General features: G+C 48.2%; 6 protein-coding genes across 9 annotated transcripts; 2 read left to right on the top strand and 4 right to left on the bottom strand.

Annotated features, from left to right (window-relative positions):
* Positions 1-52: 52 nt before the first annotated feature.
* On the bottom strand, positions 53-750 carry TERG_04457 (uncharacterized protein; the record flags this gene model as incomplete). The annotated part of the gene is made up of 3 exons (XM_003235354.1): positions 53-254; positions 361-509; positions 568-750. The coding sequence occupies 3 exons, from the start codon at positions 748-750 to the stop codon at positions 53-55; spliced, it is 534 nt and encodes a 177-aa protein (XP_003235402.1).
* A 293-nt stretch (positions 751-1043) lies between these two features.
* On the bottom strand, positions 1044-3295 carry TERG_04456 (uncharacterized protein). Of its 3 annotated transcripts, XM_047749787.1 has the most exons (4): positions 2310-3295; positions 1658-2220; positions 1446-1600; positions 1044-1372 (listed from the first exon to the last, which is right to left on the bottom strand). In XM_047749787.1, exons 1-2 carry the CDS (start codon positions 2811-2813, stop codon positions 1711-1713), a joined length of 1014 nt encoding a protein of 337 aa, XP_047606288.1. In that variant the 5' UTR covers positions 2814-3295; the 3' UTR covers positions 1044-1372; positions 1446-1600; positions 1658-1710. The 3 variants fall into 3 exon arrangements, with proteins under 3 accessions (XP_047606288.1, XP_047606287.1, XP_047604235.1); XM_047749786.1 differs by having other exon boundaries at positions 1446-2220; XM_047748258.1 differs by having other exon boundaries at positions 1044-1600.
* Positions 3296-4681: 1386 nt separating this feature from the next.
* Positions 4682-6786, top strand: TERG_04454 (uncharacterized protein). 2 transcript variants are annotated; one of them, XM_003235351.2, is made up of 4 exons: positions 4682-5050; positions 5130-5210; positions 5290-6548; positions 6611-6786. In XM_003235351.2, exons 1-4 carry the CDS (start codon positions 4902-4904, stop codon positions 6706-6708), a joined length of 1587 nt encoding a protein of 528 aa, XP_003235399.1. In that variant the 5' UTR covers positions 4682-4901; the 3' UTR covers positions 6709-6786. The 2 variants fall into 2 exon arrangements, with proteins under 2 accessions (XP_003235399.1, XP_047606286.1); XM_047749785.1 differs by having other exon boundaries at positions 4682-6548.
* A 1583-nt stretch (positions 6787-8369) lies between these two features.
* Positions 8370-8972, top strand: TERG_04452 (uncharacterized protein; the record flags this gene model as incomplete). The annotated part of the gene is made up of 3 exons (XM_047748257.1): positions 8370-8541; positions 8639-8769; positions 8829-8972. The coding sequence occupies 3 exons, from the start codon at positions 8370-8372 to the stop codon at positions 8970-8972; spliced, it is 447 nt and encodes a 148-aa protein (XP_047604234.1).
* A 1299-nt stretch (positions 8973-10271) lies between these two features.
* On the bottom strand, positions 10272-12680 carry TERG_04451 (uncharacterized protein; the record flags this gene model as incomplete). The annotated part of the gene is made up of 1 exon (XM_003235348.1): positions 10272-12680. One exon carries the CDS (start codon positions 12678-12680, stop codon positions 10272-10274), a length of 2409 nt encoding a protein of 802 aa, XP_003235396.1.
* A 1149-nt stretch (positions 12681-13829) lies between these two features.
* Positions 13830-14634, bottom strand: TERG_04450 (60S ribosomal protein L25; the record flags this gene model as incomplete). Its single annotated transcript, XM_003235347.1, has 4 exons — positions 13830-13917; positions 13982-14274; positions 14398-14450; positions 14610-14634. 4 exons carry the CDS (start codon positions 14632-14634, stop codon positions 13830-13832), a joined length of 459 nt encoding a protein of 152 aa, XP_003235395.1.
* Positions 14635-14636: the final 2 nt, after the last annotated feature.

Below are 14636 nucleotides of genomic sequence, written 5' to 3'. Positions count from 1 at the left end.
GGTTGCTGATAGCATGCTGGAGGTTACGAAACGAGTGCGGCCCTCAAGCTAATCAATCTGATCCTGTGGCATGCGATTGCTTCCAGGAACCTATCCACGATTTTATACGCTGGCAATTGCTCTCAATCGCATCGTCTGTCTCGCTTTCGAGTTCAACCACAATTTCCTCATCATAAGCTTCTCTGGCCTCCTCGAGTAGGACTCCGAAAATCTCGGCATCAAGGTTTTCTTGGAGCTTCTCCTCTGAATACGATCTATAGTTATAGAACAAGAATAGATATGTTAGTTAACGTTTTTCTCAGAAATTAGCTCGGAGATAACAGCGCTACCAACTCAGGATGCTGACTATTTCAAGCTTACCTTGCTGCCAGTCTATCGTAGTGGATGGCGGTTGACGGGCACCTTAACACCACTACAAGATCAATCCATGATTTTGGGAATAGGTCGCAGGCATGCCAGTCAATAAGATACCCGCCTTGTAATACGTCGGCTTCGATTTCGTCAAGCAACTAAGTTGGTTCATCAAATTAGTATCTAGTTGCAAATGAGCACACATATATTGAATACCTTGTCCTCGTCAACAATATGGCTTTTGAGCTTTTCGTCAAACCCATCGTAGCATCCCCGTTCTTTTGCGACTTGATTAATTGATAAGTGCTTCAATTCTGTTTCTTGCGCCAGCTGCTCGCAGTGAACAGTCTTCCCCACTCCGGGGGTTCCAGTGATAATTATATTTGGTGAAGTTCTCATACTCCTTGAGACTAAGTATTTCAGTTCCTTAATGCGATATATCCCTCTGGGCGAAGGTTGATCAATAACCAGGTAGATGTCTAAAATGCATCATTCAACGTGCTCTCTATGGTGGATTGATAGTCACAAAAATTTCCCCAAAACCCCGGCGCAAAAACTCAGTCACGTGAAGACGGCGACTGCCCAGGCCCGCGAATTCAGGTATCAACACCAATATAGAGACGACCAAACTATGTGTCATAAGCCCTGCCATTTATATTTATCAAAAATATATCAAATATATAATAGCACCCTGTCAAAATTTCAGCTAAAAATCAATCCCTATTTAATCTCAGATGTTGATTCCGATGTTGATGGTTCGAGCCTAGAAATGACCTGGTTAATACCCATCATCTCAAGGGAAACTCGGGAACATACATCAGCAGTTCAAAAGTGTCGAATTGTCGCAAATATCTGCTAGTTCTTCGAAAAGCTTTCAAATAATTTTCAGGTTTTGTAGTATGAAACTGTGTGCCAATCAGCTTTGAAGTTGCAGGTGATGTTCTGAACATTGGGTCAAAAACAAGAAGGTTAACGCCGCCGCCTTGTCGAACTTCAAAGCCAATAATTGTCATAGAATGACCTGATTGTTTTATGTGTCAGTTGATGGGACTCCAGAATTATCGAGAACCTCTTGGAAGACTGGGGTGGCATACCCTCATGCTGTAAGTATATCGGAGGGAGATCTGTCTGAACAACATGCTTTCCGGAACCAGATATCTTATGACCGAAGAAATATTCCGCCACTATCAAGTAGAGCACCTCAAAAGCCTTGTCATCTTGTGTCTCAGAACAGACTTTTGGGCGACACCTGCGCAAGTGTTAGTCATACATCTACAAGGCCCAAGAGTGTCAAGGCTGCACGTACGGTATCCCTAAATTCTGGAACAGTGCCGCAGCCTATTTCACATAATTCTGTGATTAGTATGGCCTATGCCTCCATAGTTTGTAGTGTATACTTACCTCAGGTGTTCCTATATACTTTCGCGTGCCCTTTATCCCCCCAGTCTCTGTCCGCCCATGGGTATTGAAACCATTATCCCACGCTTGTTCAATCATATCCTGTAGACTTAATATCGAAGGGGTCCTGCCTGGAAAGTGTTCACAGCCTGTTGAATTACTGTCCTTGATATAAGACACAAGCATCTGGATATTACGATATCCACAGAATCCGCCTTCTTTTGGCATTTTAAAGATATGCCGAACATTGGCACTGCAAAGGTAGGCTTGGTCTACCGAGGAATCTTGTTGGCAGAGCCGAGCAATAAACGGGATAAGGCCAGATGTTTCATTTGAGACGGTCTCAACTTTGCGTATTGTGCCGTCCGGGAATATCTTATTCTCCCGAGTAATAACAGGTCCATCTTCCAGCACCTTGCGCAACCACGAAGGCATTCTTGGTTCTCGGGCATAGGGCCCTAGCTCCGTAATCTAGATATCAAATCTGCGCGTTAGCAGGGGAGTCCAGACCCGAACAACAGCAACGCGCGTTGACCACAAAAAAAATATGAGCACCATACCCCGAGTTGGCCCGCACTCCTTGGTTTCTTCTTTTGCTTCGTAGCCTTTGCGTTGACTGGTGCATCTCTCTGCCGTTTCCCGTCTTGTTTCCCCAGCACCTTGCTCAGTGTGGGAGATAGTACTTCATCTTCTTCGATGTCTCTGGATAACTTCATGTCTGTGCCTTTGGTATCATAGCTTTTGATTTCTTCCAGAGCTAGACCCTCGGCGAGGTGTAGGTCTAGGTGGCTCATAAGCTGATCTTCAGTGACTGCCTCGCCGCAGTCAGTTGGGCAGTCAATATATTTGATATCTGTCCCCGCATCTTCATCAGTGTACAGTGGCGTGTCACCATGCCACCACTCTGGTTTTCTGGAAGATCCAATATTTGTATCTTCCTCTGTTTCTAGGACAGGTGAAGCACCATTTTCGGGGTGACAGAATTCTACATGTTGAGTCAAGAAGTCCGCGTCAGTGTCAGTGAAATCACAGAATGGACACGATAACGGTTCCGCGCCGTCCATTATGTTGAAGTGATATGTGGAAACCAGTAAATCTAGTCATCAAGTCGAGTAGCTAGGCATCAACATTCAGTTGACTGCTGTTGATATGCTTGTCCAAACATTGAATACTTGCAGCCAAGTTTATGACTGTAACTACCCAGACTAGCTGGTTAACTAACTAGTTACCCACTTTGATTGCGCGCCAAGTTACGGTCAACGACCTCGTTGAATGCCTAGCTAAACAACCATGCGCCATATTGGCTAAGTAAGCCTCCAGGCGCAGCTGATATCGACAGGAAACAAGTAAACGAAGGTTAGCATTTTTATGGCATCCCTTGCATACTTTATAATGATTTAAGGGCTTTAGAAATAGACAATATGATGTCACCGGCGTTATGACCTTTAAAAACCTACCAATTGTAAGATCGACATGATGCACTCTTATTTTGATATTAAATAATGGCGAATAAATACTCATGTCATAGTTACGAATTTCACGATCGCTGGAAGCGAGATGCTGTGGGGGTAAAAAAAAAAAAAAAAAAAAAAAAAAAAACCGAGGAGAGAACATGGGCTATTCATTTGTGTTTATCTTTTCCGCCTAACAGAGTATATTGCATGAGATATTAACTCCGACACAACAAAGGACTTCCAGCCGACCGACACACCCTGAACGGGCTGTTAGCAGATATATGGGTGAGCGAAGCAGATTGCCTGCCTTTCAATAGCCTTTCCGGATGCATTCCGGGCGAGTTTGCGGGGGAAATCCATTCCCGATAGCCTTTTATCTCAACGGGATATCGGTCATTTTTTTATCCACAGCCTCCAGGTACACTGAAATTAGCATGGCGGTGCGCCCGGATCATCAAGATTATGCGTCGTCCTGCGGGGTCTTAATCCTTGCGTGGTGGATTCAAAGTTCTGTCACCAGGAAAGCTAGGATCAACAGATCATAATAATGTCTAATAATGAATTGGGAAATCTCACTCAAGGAACACTCGCTTCTTGAGTGATTAACACGGCCAGGGTCAGTGATTGTTTATAGACGCAGCTTCGTATCGGCTGGCAGGACTGAGAGCACAAGTTGTTACGCTGAAGCCGCCTACGCACAGCGTCACGGCTTTCCACGGTCCGTCCCGGTTATCCCAAGTAAGCAAGCGTTGCGCAGGGATGGGTATCAATAGGAATGTTGGTAAAGCGCCCCGGGACCCGACGTAAGAGTCAAGTGCCTTTGCTTGATGGTCTGCCATGGGATCTCGCGTGGCCTCCAGTCCATATTGCCATCGATACCACGGGCCAGACAGCCCTCAGGGATCACTCAGAGTAAGTACAGCGGTTCATGCTTCCGTGTAAGAAATCCTCGTTGCATTCTCCTCGACCAGGGGCATTAGTTCGACCAGGGTCGTACGCGACCAAGCACTGCCCGCTGCAACATATAATCTCCATCTCTGCCCTGTCTCTCCCAGGCTGCTCTTTCATCGTATATCAAATTTGGCGGTTGTCGTTGCTTTGTCGTTGAAATTGCCTTCCCCCCTTCCCCGGCCTTTCCCAAAGAGGCAGCTGCTCTAAAACAAACCAAACAAACAGGTCAAACAAGGCAAACTTCCCCAAGTTGCTTATCGTCGCTGCATCCACGCTAGCCAAGATCGAGGTTAGCGCCAAATATTGCGTGATCCAGATCGGCGAAACATTCCGCAGTCGGAGCACGGAAAAACCCAAAGCGGTTAGTTCTGCCGCAGAAACGCGATTTTTGCAAGCCGAAAAGGTTATTTTCTTACGTAAGTCCCAATCTGCAAATTTCCCAAAGTTAAAAAAACCATTGAGTCAGCGCAAAAAAAAGTGAGATAAGCGGAGGAAAAGAACGAAGGACGAAAAAAAGCTGAACATCCGCGGCTTTTTCTTTTGGGGACAAGAAGGATGATAACACTTGGATTTTGATATCGTCTTCCTCCCTGCCACATTCTTTACTGTCGTTCATTTTCTGCCTTTGCCATTGTTGTCCTGGAGCTAAGATCCGAGCAGTCATACGAGACGAGACCGGCGGGGGAATTCTAGTACCCCCCACGAGCTTTGCTTCCGTTGCGAGCCATTGTATTTCACAACACCGCCATGAATGGTAATGGACATGTGGTGAACGGCCAAACGGCTGTCATGGCGAACGGAGTCCCGCGCACTCCTCCCTCAGACTGGGTTGTTCAAAAGTTCGGAGGTACAAGCGTGGGCAAATTCGCCCACCAGATTGTCGAGCAGGTCATCCAGTATGTCATACTCTTTTCTCGCATGACCTTTTCCCCCCATGAAGGCAGCATCATTGCTAACTGTTATTGTTTTACCTAGACCGAGCACCCTTACAAACCATGTTGCTGTAGTATGCTCTGCTCGAAGCAGTTCTTCAAAGGCGGACGGGACCACTAATCGGTGAGTCAAACGCAAGACGCACCAGGAGAGAGGTGGTGTGACTCCAGGAACGAGCTGCTAATATGACAATTCAATGTAGGCTCCTACGGGCAGCACGAGAAGCAGAGAATCCGCAATCCTCACAATACAAGACCCTCGTCGATATAGTACTGTCGGAACACATAAGCGTCGCAAACGATCTTATCCACTCCACCGACCTGAGATCCCAATTGGTTTCCGAGTTTGATGCGGAATGCCAACGGGTATTGAAAATACTAGAAGCTGCTCAAACACTTGGAGAAGTTAGTAGCAGATGCGTGGATATGGTCATAAGTGCCGGCGAGAAACTAAGCTGCCGACTCATGGCTGCATTGTTAAACGACCGAGGAGTTGGTGCTGCCTACATTGACTTGTCTGATGCCATAGACTTTGCTGCCGGCGTTCAAGTGTTGGATCAGGAGTTCTATGACCGTCTAGCCAAGCTCTTTGCCGAAAGAGTAAATGCCTACCCTGGCAAAGTACCTGTACTCACTGGCTATTTTGGCCTCGTTCCAGGAGGTCTCTTGGACAAGATTGGGCGTGGATATACTGATCTTTGTGCTGCATTGGTAGCTGTTGGATTGAATGCCCAGGAATTACAGGTCTGGAAGGAAGTGGATGGAATTTTCACTGCTGACCCTAGAAAGGTTCCCACGGCACGGCTACTCTCTGCTATTACCCCGGCAGAAGCGGCTGAGCTTACCTTTTATGGTTCGGAAGTTATCCACCCTTTCACCATGGAGCAGGTCATCCGGGCCAAAATACCTATCAGAATCAAAAACGTCATGAAACCGAAGGGTAGCGGAACCATAATATTCCCTGACTCACGCTCAGAACTAGAGCGAACCACACCCGGTCACGATCCCAAGTTCTTCCGCACACGAGGCCCTCACTTTTGGGCTCACAGCGAAGGCCCTAAACGACCAACTGCCGTCACAGCAAAACATAAAATTTTGGTTATCAACATTCACTCTAATAAACGATCGCTCTCACATGGATTCTTTGCTGGGATATTTTCTGTCCTTGACAAGTGGAGACTATCTATCGACCTTATCTCGACTAGCGAGGTACATGTTTCCCTGGCTTTACATTCGGAATTACCTCTTCTCAATGGTGTTGGCCGCGATGAATACCAAATCATCGACGAAGACCTTCGTGGGGCAATCCAGGACTTGCGAAGATATGGAACGGTAGACATTATACCCGAGATGGCCATTTTGAGTCTTGTCGGACAGCAGATGAAAAATATGGTTGGCGTAGCTGGTCGCATGTTCTCCGTACTCGGAGAACACAATGTGAATATCGAAATGATTTCACAAGGTATGACCGAATTTGCTGCTGAAGATCATATAGTCATTCGATGCTAACTTTGTGTTAATTAGGCGCCAGCGAAATCAACATATCCTGCGTGATAGAAGAACGTGATGCCGACCGAGCCATCAATATCCTTCACACCAATCTCTTCACTTTCCTCGAATAATCTGGCCTCTACAGAATAGGCTATTTGCATCATCTCAAGCGATATTTCATATGCCTTTAAAAAAATATTGGCCAGTTTCATTTTTTTTTTTTTTTTTTGTTCTTGTTTTCTTTCATCTTTTTTTGATACCCCTTCCATTATCTAACAATTTCTTCTTTGACTCTTCCGTTGTTTCTCCCGAAGATATTAAGGATATGAGAAGTGGCTATGCCCCATTCCAACAATGGAGCTAGACTTGCAAATTCTACATCTGCATAACCTGTCAAGGCGCTAGCTGCGAACTAACAAGGGTTAAACACTGTTTTTTTGTTGTTATTTCAGCGATGTTTTTCTTTTCATTGACCTTGAGGCCAGCTTTCGCCTTAGGACAACAATAGACAAAGGCATTCGATCGCTGCCTATGCTGTAATATCAGCCATATACAAAATACCTCCCCAATGGAGACATTTACATAGACAATATACTCTCTACGGAAAGCTCTACTCAATGCATCCATGATACTTAGCTTTTGTCCATTGTCACCCGTTCAACTCCAACCAAAGAAATGAGAATTATCTCGTATATAGACGTACCAAATTCATCTCGAATTCAGGCCAACTATTCCTTCGTTTTACAAAGGGTCAATAATTGCTTCGTATGCATCTTCATTTCACTTGAATTAGTGGTATACATATAATACAAGGGGCTTAACCTGCTTACTCCCTACAAGGGCAGGAAGCAAGGGCAGCCAAACCGTCCATGCCATCCGGCATGTCGAGAACCATTCTAACCTAAACGAGAACTAGGTACGTCCTCAACAGCAGCAAAACTATGCAATATCCACGTAGTCAACAAGCTCGTTCCGTACTCATCATTTACCCTCTCGGTCCCATCATAAATCGAAGTTCTCGTCTATTGGCTTCCTCTCAGAGATTCCAAGTGGCTTATGACGGCGAGGTTGGCGTCCATCCATCGGTTGACGCAATTTTGTGCGCATGAAAGCTCATTCTTCTCCAGCGTATTGCGGCTGACTTTTCCCTGAATGCATTTTGTCCAGCATACGTTGGTAAGATGGTGGACCGCTAGTGCGAGGAAGAATGTTTATTAGCTATGATCTGACCTTGCAAGTATTCTTCGCTAGTGTATCCGGAGGGAAGAGGCGCAGGACGAGGGATAGATGTAATAATTACTTTGGTGGACTTGTATTTTCTGCTGTTCGTTGCTAAGGATTTGTTGCAGGTCTTGTTTGTCCGCTGGAGAGAGCTTGGAAGGGTCGATTTGGACTTGCTGCTCCATGTTTTCCGGGTATTGGGCTGTGATTGTTTTCTTGGGATGGTGTGCTGAGCAAACTAAATGTGATCCGCGTGAAATAAACAAGTACAATTGATATGGTTATTGTAGAAGATCAACTGTTCGTTGATTTGAAATACAGAAAGGCCTTTGAAAAGACAAATCCCCAAGGCGGCGAGTACCGGCAGAAAAACATATTACGTAATATTTCAAGCTCAAAAAAACAAAGTTTCCGTCCGCGATAAGCAGCGCAGCAGCCAATATTTGAAGATTTGATATAATACTCACGACAAGCTGTTGTTGACATTCGCCTGGCCTCCTTTACATTCTCTCGATACCTTTATCCGACGGTTCTGATTACCTTGGAAGCATAACCCAGCAAAGGCTCCAACATGCCGCCGATCCGCAGCGCACGAACTCGCAAGGCCCCCCCAGATGGCTTCGACGATATCGAAGATACCCTCCTTGAATTCAGCAATAAGATGAAAGATGCCGAAAACGCCTCTCACGAAGGCAAGAAGAGACACGAGGTATTATGGCCTATATTCCAAATCAGCCACCAGCGTAAGTCCCCCTGCTTCTTTTCATTTTCCCCAGGTCTACTCTCCCGTCAACTGGGCAAAAGTAAAAGCTGATTGTTCTCCGTACGTACGTTGAATAGGGTCTCGGTATATATACGACTTATACTATGAGAAAGAAGCGATATCAAAAAAGCTGTATGACTGGCTACTCAAAAACGGCTACGCGGATGCCAACCTGATAGCTAAATGGAAGAAACAGGGCTATGAAAAGGTACGTTTACGCACCGGTTTCTTGACGATGTTGGAAGGAATAAAGCTGATGTTGTATAGCTGTGTTGTCTACGATGCATTCAGACAAAGGAAACTAATTTCAACGCTACTTGTATATGTCGTGTTCCGAAGGCGCAGCTGAAGGAAGACCAGGGAATACAGTGTGTGAGCTGCGGTTGTCGCGGTTGCAGTAGTAGTGATTGAGACGAATTTCTTTATTTTGAGGTTCTGATTGGGACTTGGACTTGGACTTGGACGTGATGCACGGATGGATAGGCAGACAGACAGACGGGTGTGGAGACACATGTCTGTCTTGTCTTTTGTCTATGCGGATGCAAGGAATCGCGTGTGATGGCATTATTCATTTTTTTTTTTCCTCTTTTCTTTCGGTGGTCTGGAAGCGGCGTTCCATTATTTGGTTTTCAAGCTATGATGATGGAGTTCTTTTTTATCCTTTCTATATTTGTTTCAATTTGGGCTTTGTACTGCTGATTTGAGTTCTCGTCTCTTGTCATTGGATTTTCGATATTCGTGTTTCTTAGTCGCCGCATGAATACTGTATAGATACCCACCAAATCCAGAATATGCTATGCATATAACATTCATACGGTTTTCCACCATCATCCAAGAGTAGAAGAGCTTGGTTTTGATATAAATTGGTAAAGATAAGTTGATATTTTGTTCAAGCGGCATCTTGACTGCAAAAGGCCATCAAACACCAAAGTAAAACAACATAGACAGAGAAACAGGAATTAAAACTCGTTAGCCATGATCCATAAACATCAGCACATTAGGGTCATTGCAAAATTCCGCCCTGTTCCCGTTCCCTGTCCGTGTCCGTGTCCGTAATCCCAACCTGTCCGTTAAAGCACCTTGCAAATAACAACAAACTCCATGCTAAGATATAGAGAAGCAACAAGTAAAGTGGGGGAGAGTAAAAGGGCTAGGTGATGTAGGATAGGCGGATGGAGATAAAAAAAGGAATAAAGAGGATAAAAGCCCCAAAAGCAATGCAAAGAGTTTTGTTTAGAATGAAAAAAGGGAAGCCAACCCACAAAGTCGCCTTCTGCCCCTGACTTGACCGCCCGAAAGATACCAAAAACATGACCAAATAAAAGATGATGGGGAAAAAAGGCATGTACCAACAATTTAACCACATATTCTGCCAGTCAAAGCAGATAGGCACAACTAGCGTGAGATGAAGAAGCTCGAGGAATGACAAGAGTAGAGCAAGAAATCGAGGGGGGGTCGGAATGAGGAGTAAGCGGATGCAGGAGAGGGGAGGTTGATGTATATGTATGGTGGTAAGAGGATGAGCAAAAGGACCCAATATGCGAAACCAAGGGTAACAATAATGACCCAAATGGCGGTCCAAGTGAGAATGGGATATGATCATTCTGATGATAGGTTATAATCCGGTGTAAGATGAGTTTGATAATGGCAATTGTCCATATGGTCCAAGAACTGACAGACCAATGCTGGAATAGAAAGAGGTATGGTCGCTCAAAATCGAATGGCGCCTTTAGGACCATGGCTCGAACGCGAGGTCTTACCAAGGAACTGTTTGGGAGACCGTTCTTCCTTTGGCTGTCCAATTTTCTCGAATCCCTGCAAGAGATCTACGCCGTCGACGTCGCCTGCACCATCTTCGCTGAAAAGATTGAATGAGAACAGCTCATCGTTAGCGGCGTCGTTGTAGCGACTCTGGTCAAGGCGTTTGCAAGGAGACTCCTGAAACCTGTAGGTCTTGGACTTGTCGATAGGTGTCTTAAGGCGGGTGTTGGCGCTCAGGGCAGTGATGTCAGCGAGAACACCTGCTCCAAGGCCGTCACTCTTGACAGAGCGCTTCTCAGGAGAACAGAAAGGGGGAGTGCCAATGCTGGCCAGGAATTGGTCTGAGAATGGATCAAAGGGCAGACGGAGATTGTCGTTGGGGGTGTATACTTCGTCATGGATGTTAAATGCCGGGCTCCAGGGCTGCTGGAGCTCTTCACCCAGTCCAAGACGCTTGATTGGGGAGTTGACCATCTGCTGGATCTTCCGACGATGGTTCTGGAGGTTAGTGTTGGGAGAGAGGAACGCTGGTGGCTTGACTGGCTTCTTAAACTTGACAGCCGGGGTCAAGGGGGCAGCATGGATAGAAATGAATTCATTTCTAAGGGGTGACGAGCCGATGGCGGCCTGTGCTGAGTCTCGGAGAGTGCCGAGACGAATAGGGCTGATATCATGAGAGGAAGATCGAATACGAGCGATCTCCTCTTCAGCACGGCCCCGTTTGATACGCGGAGGTTCGATATCTAGCTCTGATGTTAAAATATGACCAGCAGCAACACGGGGCCTCATGGCTGAAGACTCGAGGGAGGAGTAATAACCACTGTCATTCATGTTGGAGGGCTTACTGCTATGCCTCTTTGAACGCGAGACACCGGCCGAGGACGAGGTAGGCCGGGAGGGAGTTGGAGGGGTAGCCTGACGGTGGAATATGCGTGGGGCAACTGGTGGAGACGAGCGCATTGCCTGTAGCGGCGAGGAGAAATGCTGCTCTATTTGTGCCAGAGATGGGGCCGGTTGCTCATCACTAACGTCATCTTCCTGAAGAGCTGGGTCGGAGGCAGGGAGGGTGGCATCAGACGAGAGATCTTGAAGGTTTGACGCTGGAGCCACGTCCTGCGACTCAGCTGTGGTGGATGGTAAATAATTGATAGTAGAAAGACTCGTATTGCTTGATGGAGGGGGCAAGTCTGGCTGCTTTGGCGTGCTCAAAAGCGGCGCCGACTGAGGTTGGGAGGCTGGAATGGTAGACATGATGGGTGCTTTGCGGAAGGGTTTGTCCTTGAGGAACTGGCCCTCCATTCCAGGTTCAATGATCCAGTAATGGCCCTTTCCGGGGTCATCTTTGGGCCGTTCTTGCTTGATAAACGCCTTGTGAAGGCTGAGATTATGGCGGATACTGTTCTGCCATCCAAAGTCTCCAGCACGGTAGAAGGCAAAGTTGTCTGATATCCACTTGTAGATCTGAGACAAGGTAAGACGGCGGTTAGTAGCGCGTAGGATGGCCATTCCTATGAGAATGGCATAGCTATAAGGTGGTTTGGAGCCGTCGTCCTCGACGGGGGGCATCTCATGGGGTTCTGGTAGCCGGGGGGTCACAAGAGGCGGCTGCTCGAGCTCCTCACGCTTGAGCTTCTTTGCAGCAGGCACCATGTCACTGCTGCCAACAGTGAGTCTCCGTTTGGCTGGAGCATGCATCCCTGAAGAAGCTGAAGCAGAGGCAGAAGAGGCAGATGCAGAACGGGAGTGAGAGTGAGAAGACGAGCGTGGAGGTGGAGGTCCCAGAGAAGAAGAGTAGTTGTCCTGATGGTTGAAGGCCGTCCTGCCGGCAGAAGAAGAAGCAGAAGAAGCAGAAGACGAAGACCCAGAGGGCTTGGGAGGCACACTGGGGAACGTGGTGAAGAGCGGCAGGCGTGAAGAGGGCGGCGGCAAGGGACGCCGAGCCTGGTGGTGCTCCTGAGAAAGCGGCTTCTTCGCGGGCGAGTCTGTGGGAAACCTGGCAGGCTTTGGAGCCGAGATGGGGAGGTATTCCAGCTTGTTGCTGTTGTGTGCGAGGTGGGCGCTCGTGCGACGCTGGTGCTTGATAGGGGACGTGCTGCTGTGGGAGCAGAAGGGGTCCAGCGAGGGCGGGTTGAGGACGAGGTCGCGGTTGTTCCTGACCGAGTTCCCCAGGGGCTGCAGCGGCATCGGCGACGGCTGCAGCTGTTTACACTGCGACTTGGGCCTTGCGCCTGGCTGTGACGATGCTGTTGATGATGATGATGCTGTTGATGATGCTGGGTGTGATGCTGGCGCTGGTGGTGAGGCGCCTGGAGGGTCCTGGTATATGCGTAGCGGCGGCGGATGGCGCGTCGAAGCCATCGTGAAAACGGCAGCGACGGTGAAGACGAGGCCGCAGACGGTGATGATCAGTCTCTTGACGCGTCGAGAGCGTCTGGTTCACGCGATCGATGGTCGTGGTGGTGGTGAAGCCGGTGGTGATGGGCTCGTCGCATGCGCTGCAACGCGGCTAGCAAGTAGTCTCGCGGATAGTCGATAGAGTCGATAGAGTCGGTAGAAGCAGTCGATGGAAGCAGTCAGTAGTCGCAGATAGCGGCAGTAGCTGGAGATGTGCTGTCGCTGTCGACGTGGATGTGATGTGATGTGATGTGATGATGCTGGCGACGAGATGGCTGAAGTAGGCGGGAGAGGGAGGGGAGAAAAGCCGGCGAGTCCTGCTGGCAGCTGAAACACCGACGCCGAAAGAAGGCTCGCTGGTTGGCCACCGCTGGACCTCGCGCCGCCTGCCTGGACGGAGTATAACGATTTAAGATAATAATAATAATAATAATAATAATAATAATAATAATATCAAATTAGCTACTCCATACAGCGAGAGGAACTGCTTCTCCCTGTTTCTCCCTGGCGCTCTGGGTCTCGCTGCTGCTTTTTATTTGCTGGCGAGGGCGGCGCTGGCGTGCTGCTCTGGCGGGATTCACCGCAACTCGCGCGGGCTCTGGCTGAGTCGATCTACCGCAGGCTACTGTACGATTACGGAGCCCGCGGGCCCAAGGCCTGTCCACCAGGGGCCCGGCGGAGAGCCACTGCCAGCGCGTTCGGGCAGAGACGAGCATGGAAGACAGGGCGGCGAGGCGCCCAGTCAGGCCGCAAGGTGCAGGCAAAGAGGCGAGTCAGGGGCCGGAGAAAAGGAGCAGACAAGCGCTGGGGTTGCATCCATGGATTCGCTTGAACTAGGGCTGACTTGATCTAGAGTTGACTTGACTTCAGATTGCCGTCTACGGAGGAGTAGATGTGGCTTGTTGTGTGTTTATTTAAGTAACATGGCTAGCAAGGTCCGCGGGACGACCTCGACCGGGCGAGTTTGATCATCACGATATCTTTTGTAGCATTTGTTTCTTCTTCTGCTTGTTGTTGGGCGTTGTTGTGTGTTGCAACAGCCGGTTGATATCTTGGTAGGTCACATAAAATAATTAAGGAAAACAGCAAACCCCGTCTCATTTTTTCACCCCATTAAACAATTCCGAGCTTGGTGGCTGCAATGTCGAGCGCATCAATGTCTGGCGTTAGTCGGGCAAAGACCTTCTTCGAGCCGTCCGGTCTGCAGCACTGTTAGCATCACACCATAATCCACAAAAAGATATGAGAGAGAAGGTTGAACCCACCGGATGAGAGTGTTGAGCTTGACGGTATCTATGTCGTAGAGCTTCTTGAGAGCGAGCTTGATCTGGCGCTTGTTGGCCTTGACGTCGGCAATGAACACCAGCGTGTTGTTCTCCTCGATCTTCTTCATGGCAGACTCGGTGTTGAGCGGGTGCACAATCACCTGGTGGTGGTCCATACGGGGGACATGGGGAATCGACTTTCGGGGGTACTTGGGCGATCGAGACAGCTGCAGAGTCTTTGGTCGGTGGAAGGTCGCTGATGTTCTGACCTTGCGGACTTTGTGCGAGTGAACCTGTCGGACGGCCGTCGTCGTTAATCTTCAATTCTTCTTCTTCCCTCCCCATACCCAGACAGTTTTAAAGCTTCTCATTTTGCATCTCTTTTTTTGTCTCCCCGTTCAATGGACGTAGCTTACCCCCTTGAGGACGGCCTTGGAGGCAGCACCAGCCTTGGAGCTGGCCTTTGTGGCTGTATATCACCTCGAGTTAGCAATCGTTCTCCCAAACGCACAATCCGCATCCTTTCCCATATAGATAGATTTCACATATCGGTGGATATTGGGCTCGTTGGGGTCGCTTCGTCGCCGGCACCGCGCATCGACAGCATCGGGGGAGCAGGAATACGCACCTTTCTTGGTATCCTTGGGAGCCATGG

The sequence above is a fragment of the Trichophyton rubrum genome (assembly GCF_000151425.1).
Source record: "Trichophyton rubrum CBS 118892 genomic scaffold supercont2.4, whole genome shotgun sequence".
In the NCBI taxonomy this organism is placed as follows: domain Eukaryota; kingdom Fungi; phylum Ascomycota; class Eurotiomycetes; order Onygenales; family Arthrodermataceae; genus Trichophyton; species Trichophyton rubrum.
Note: the sequence above shows the minus strand (reverse complement) of the source record. Positions and strands in the feature narration are given on the sequence as shown.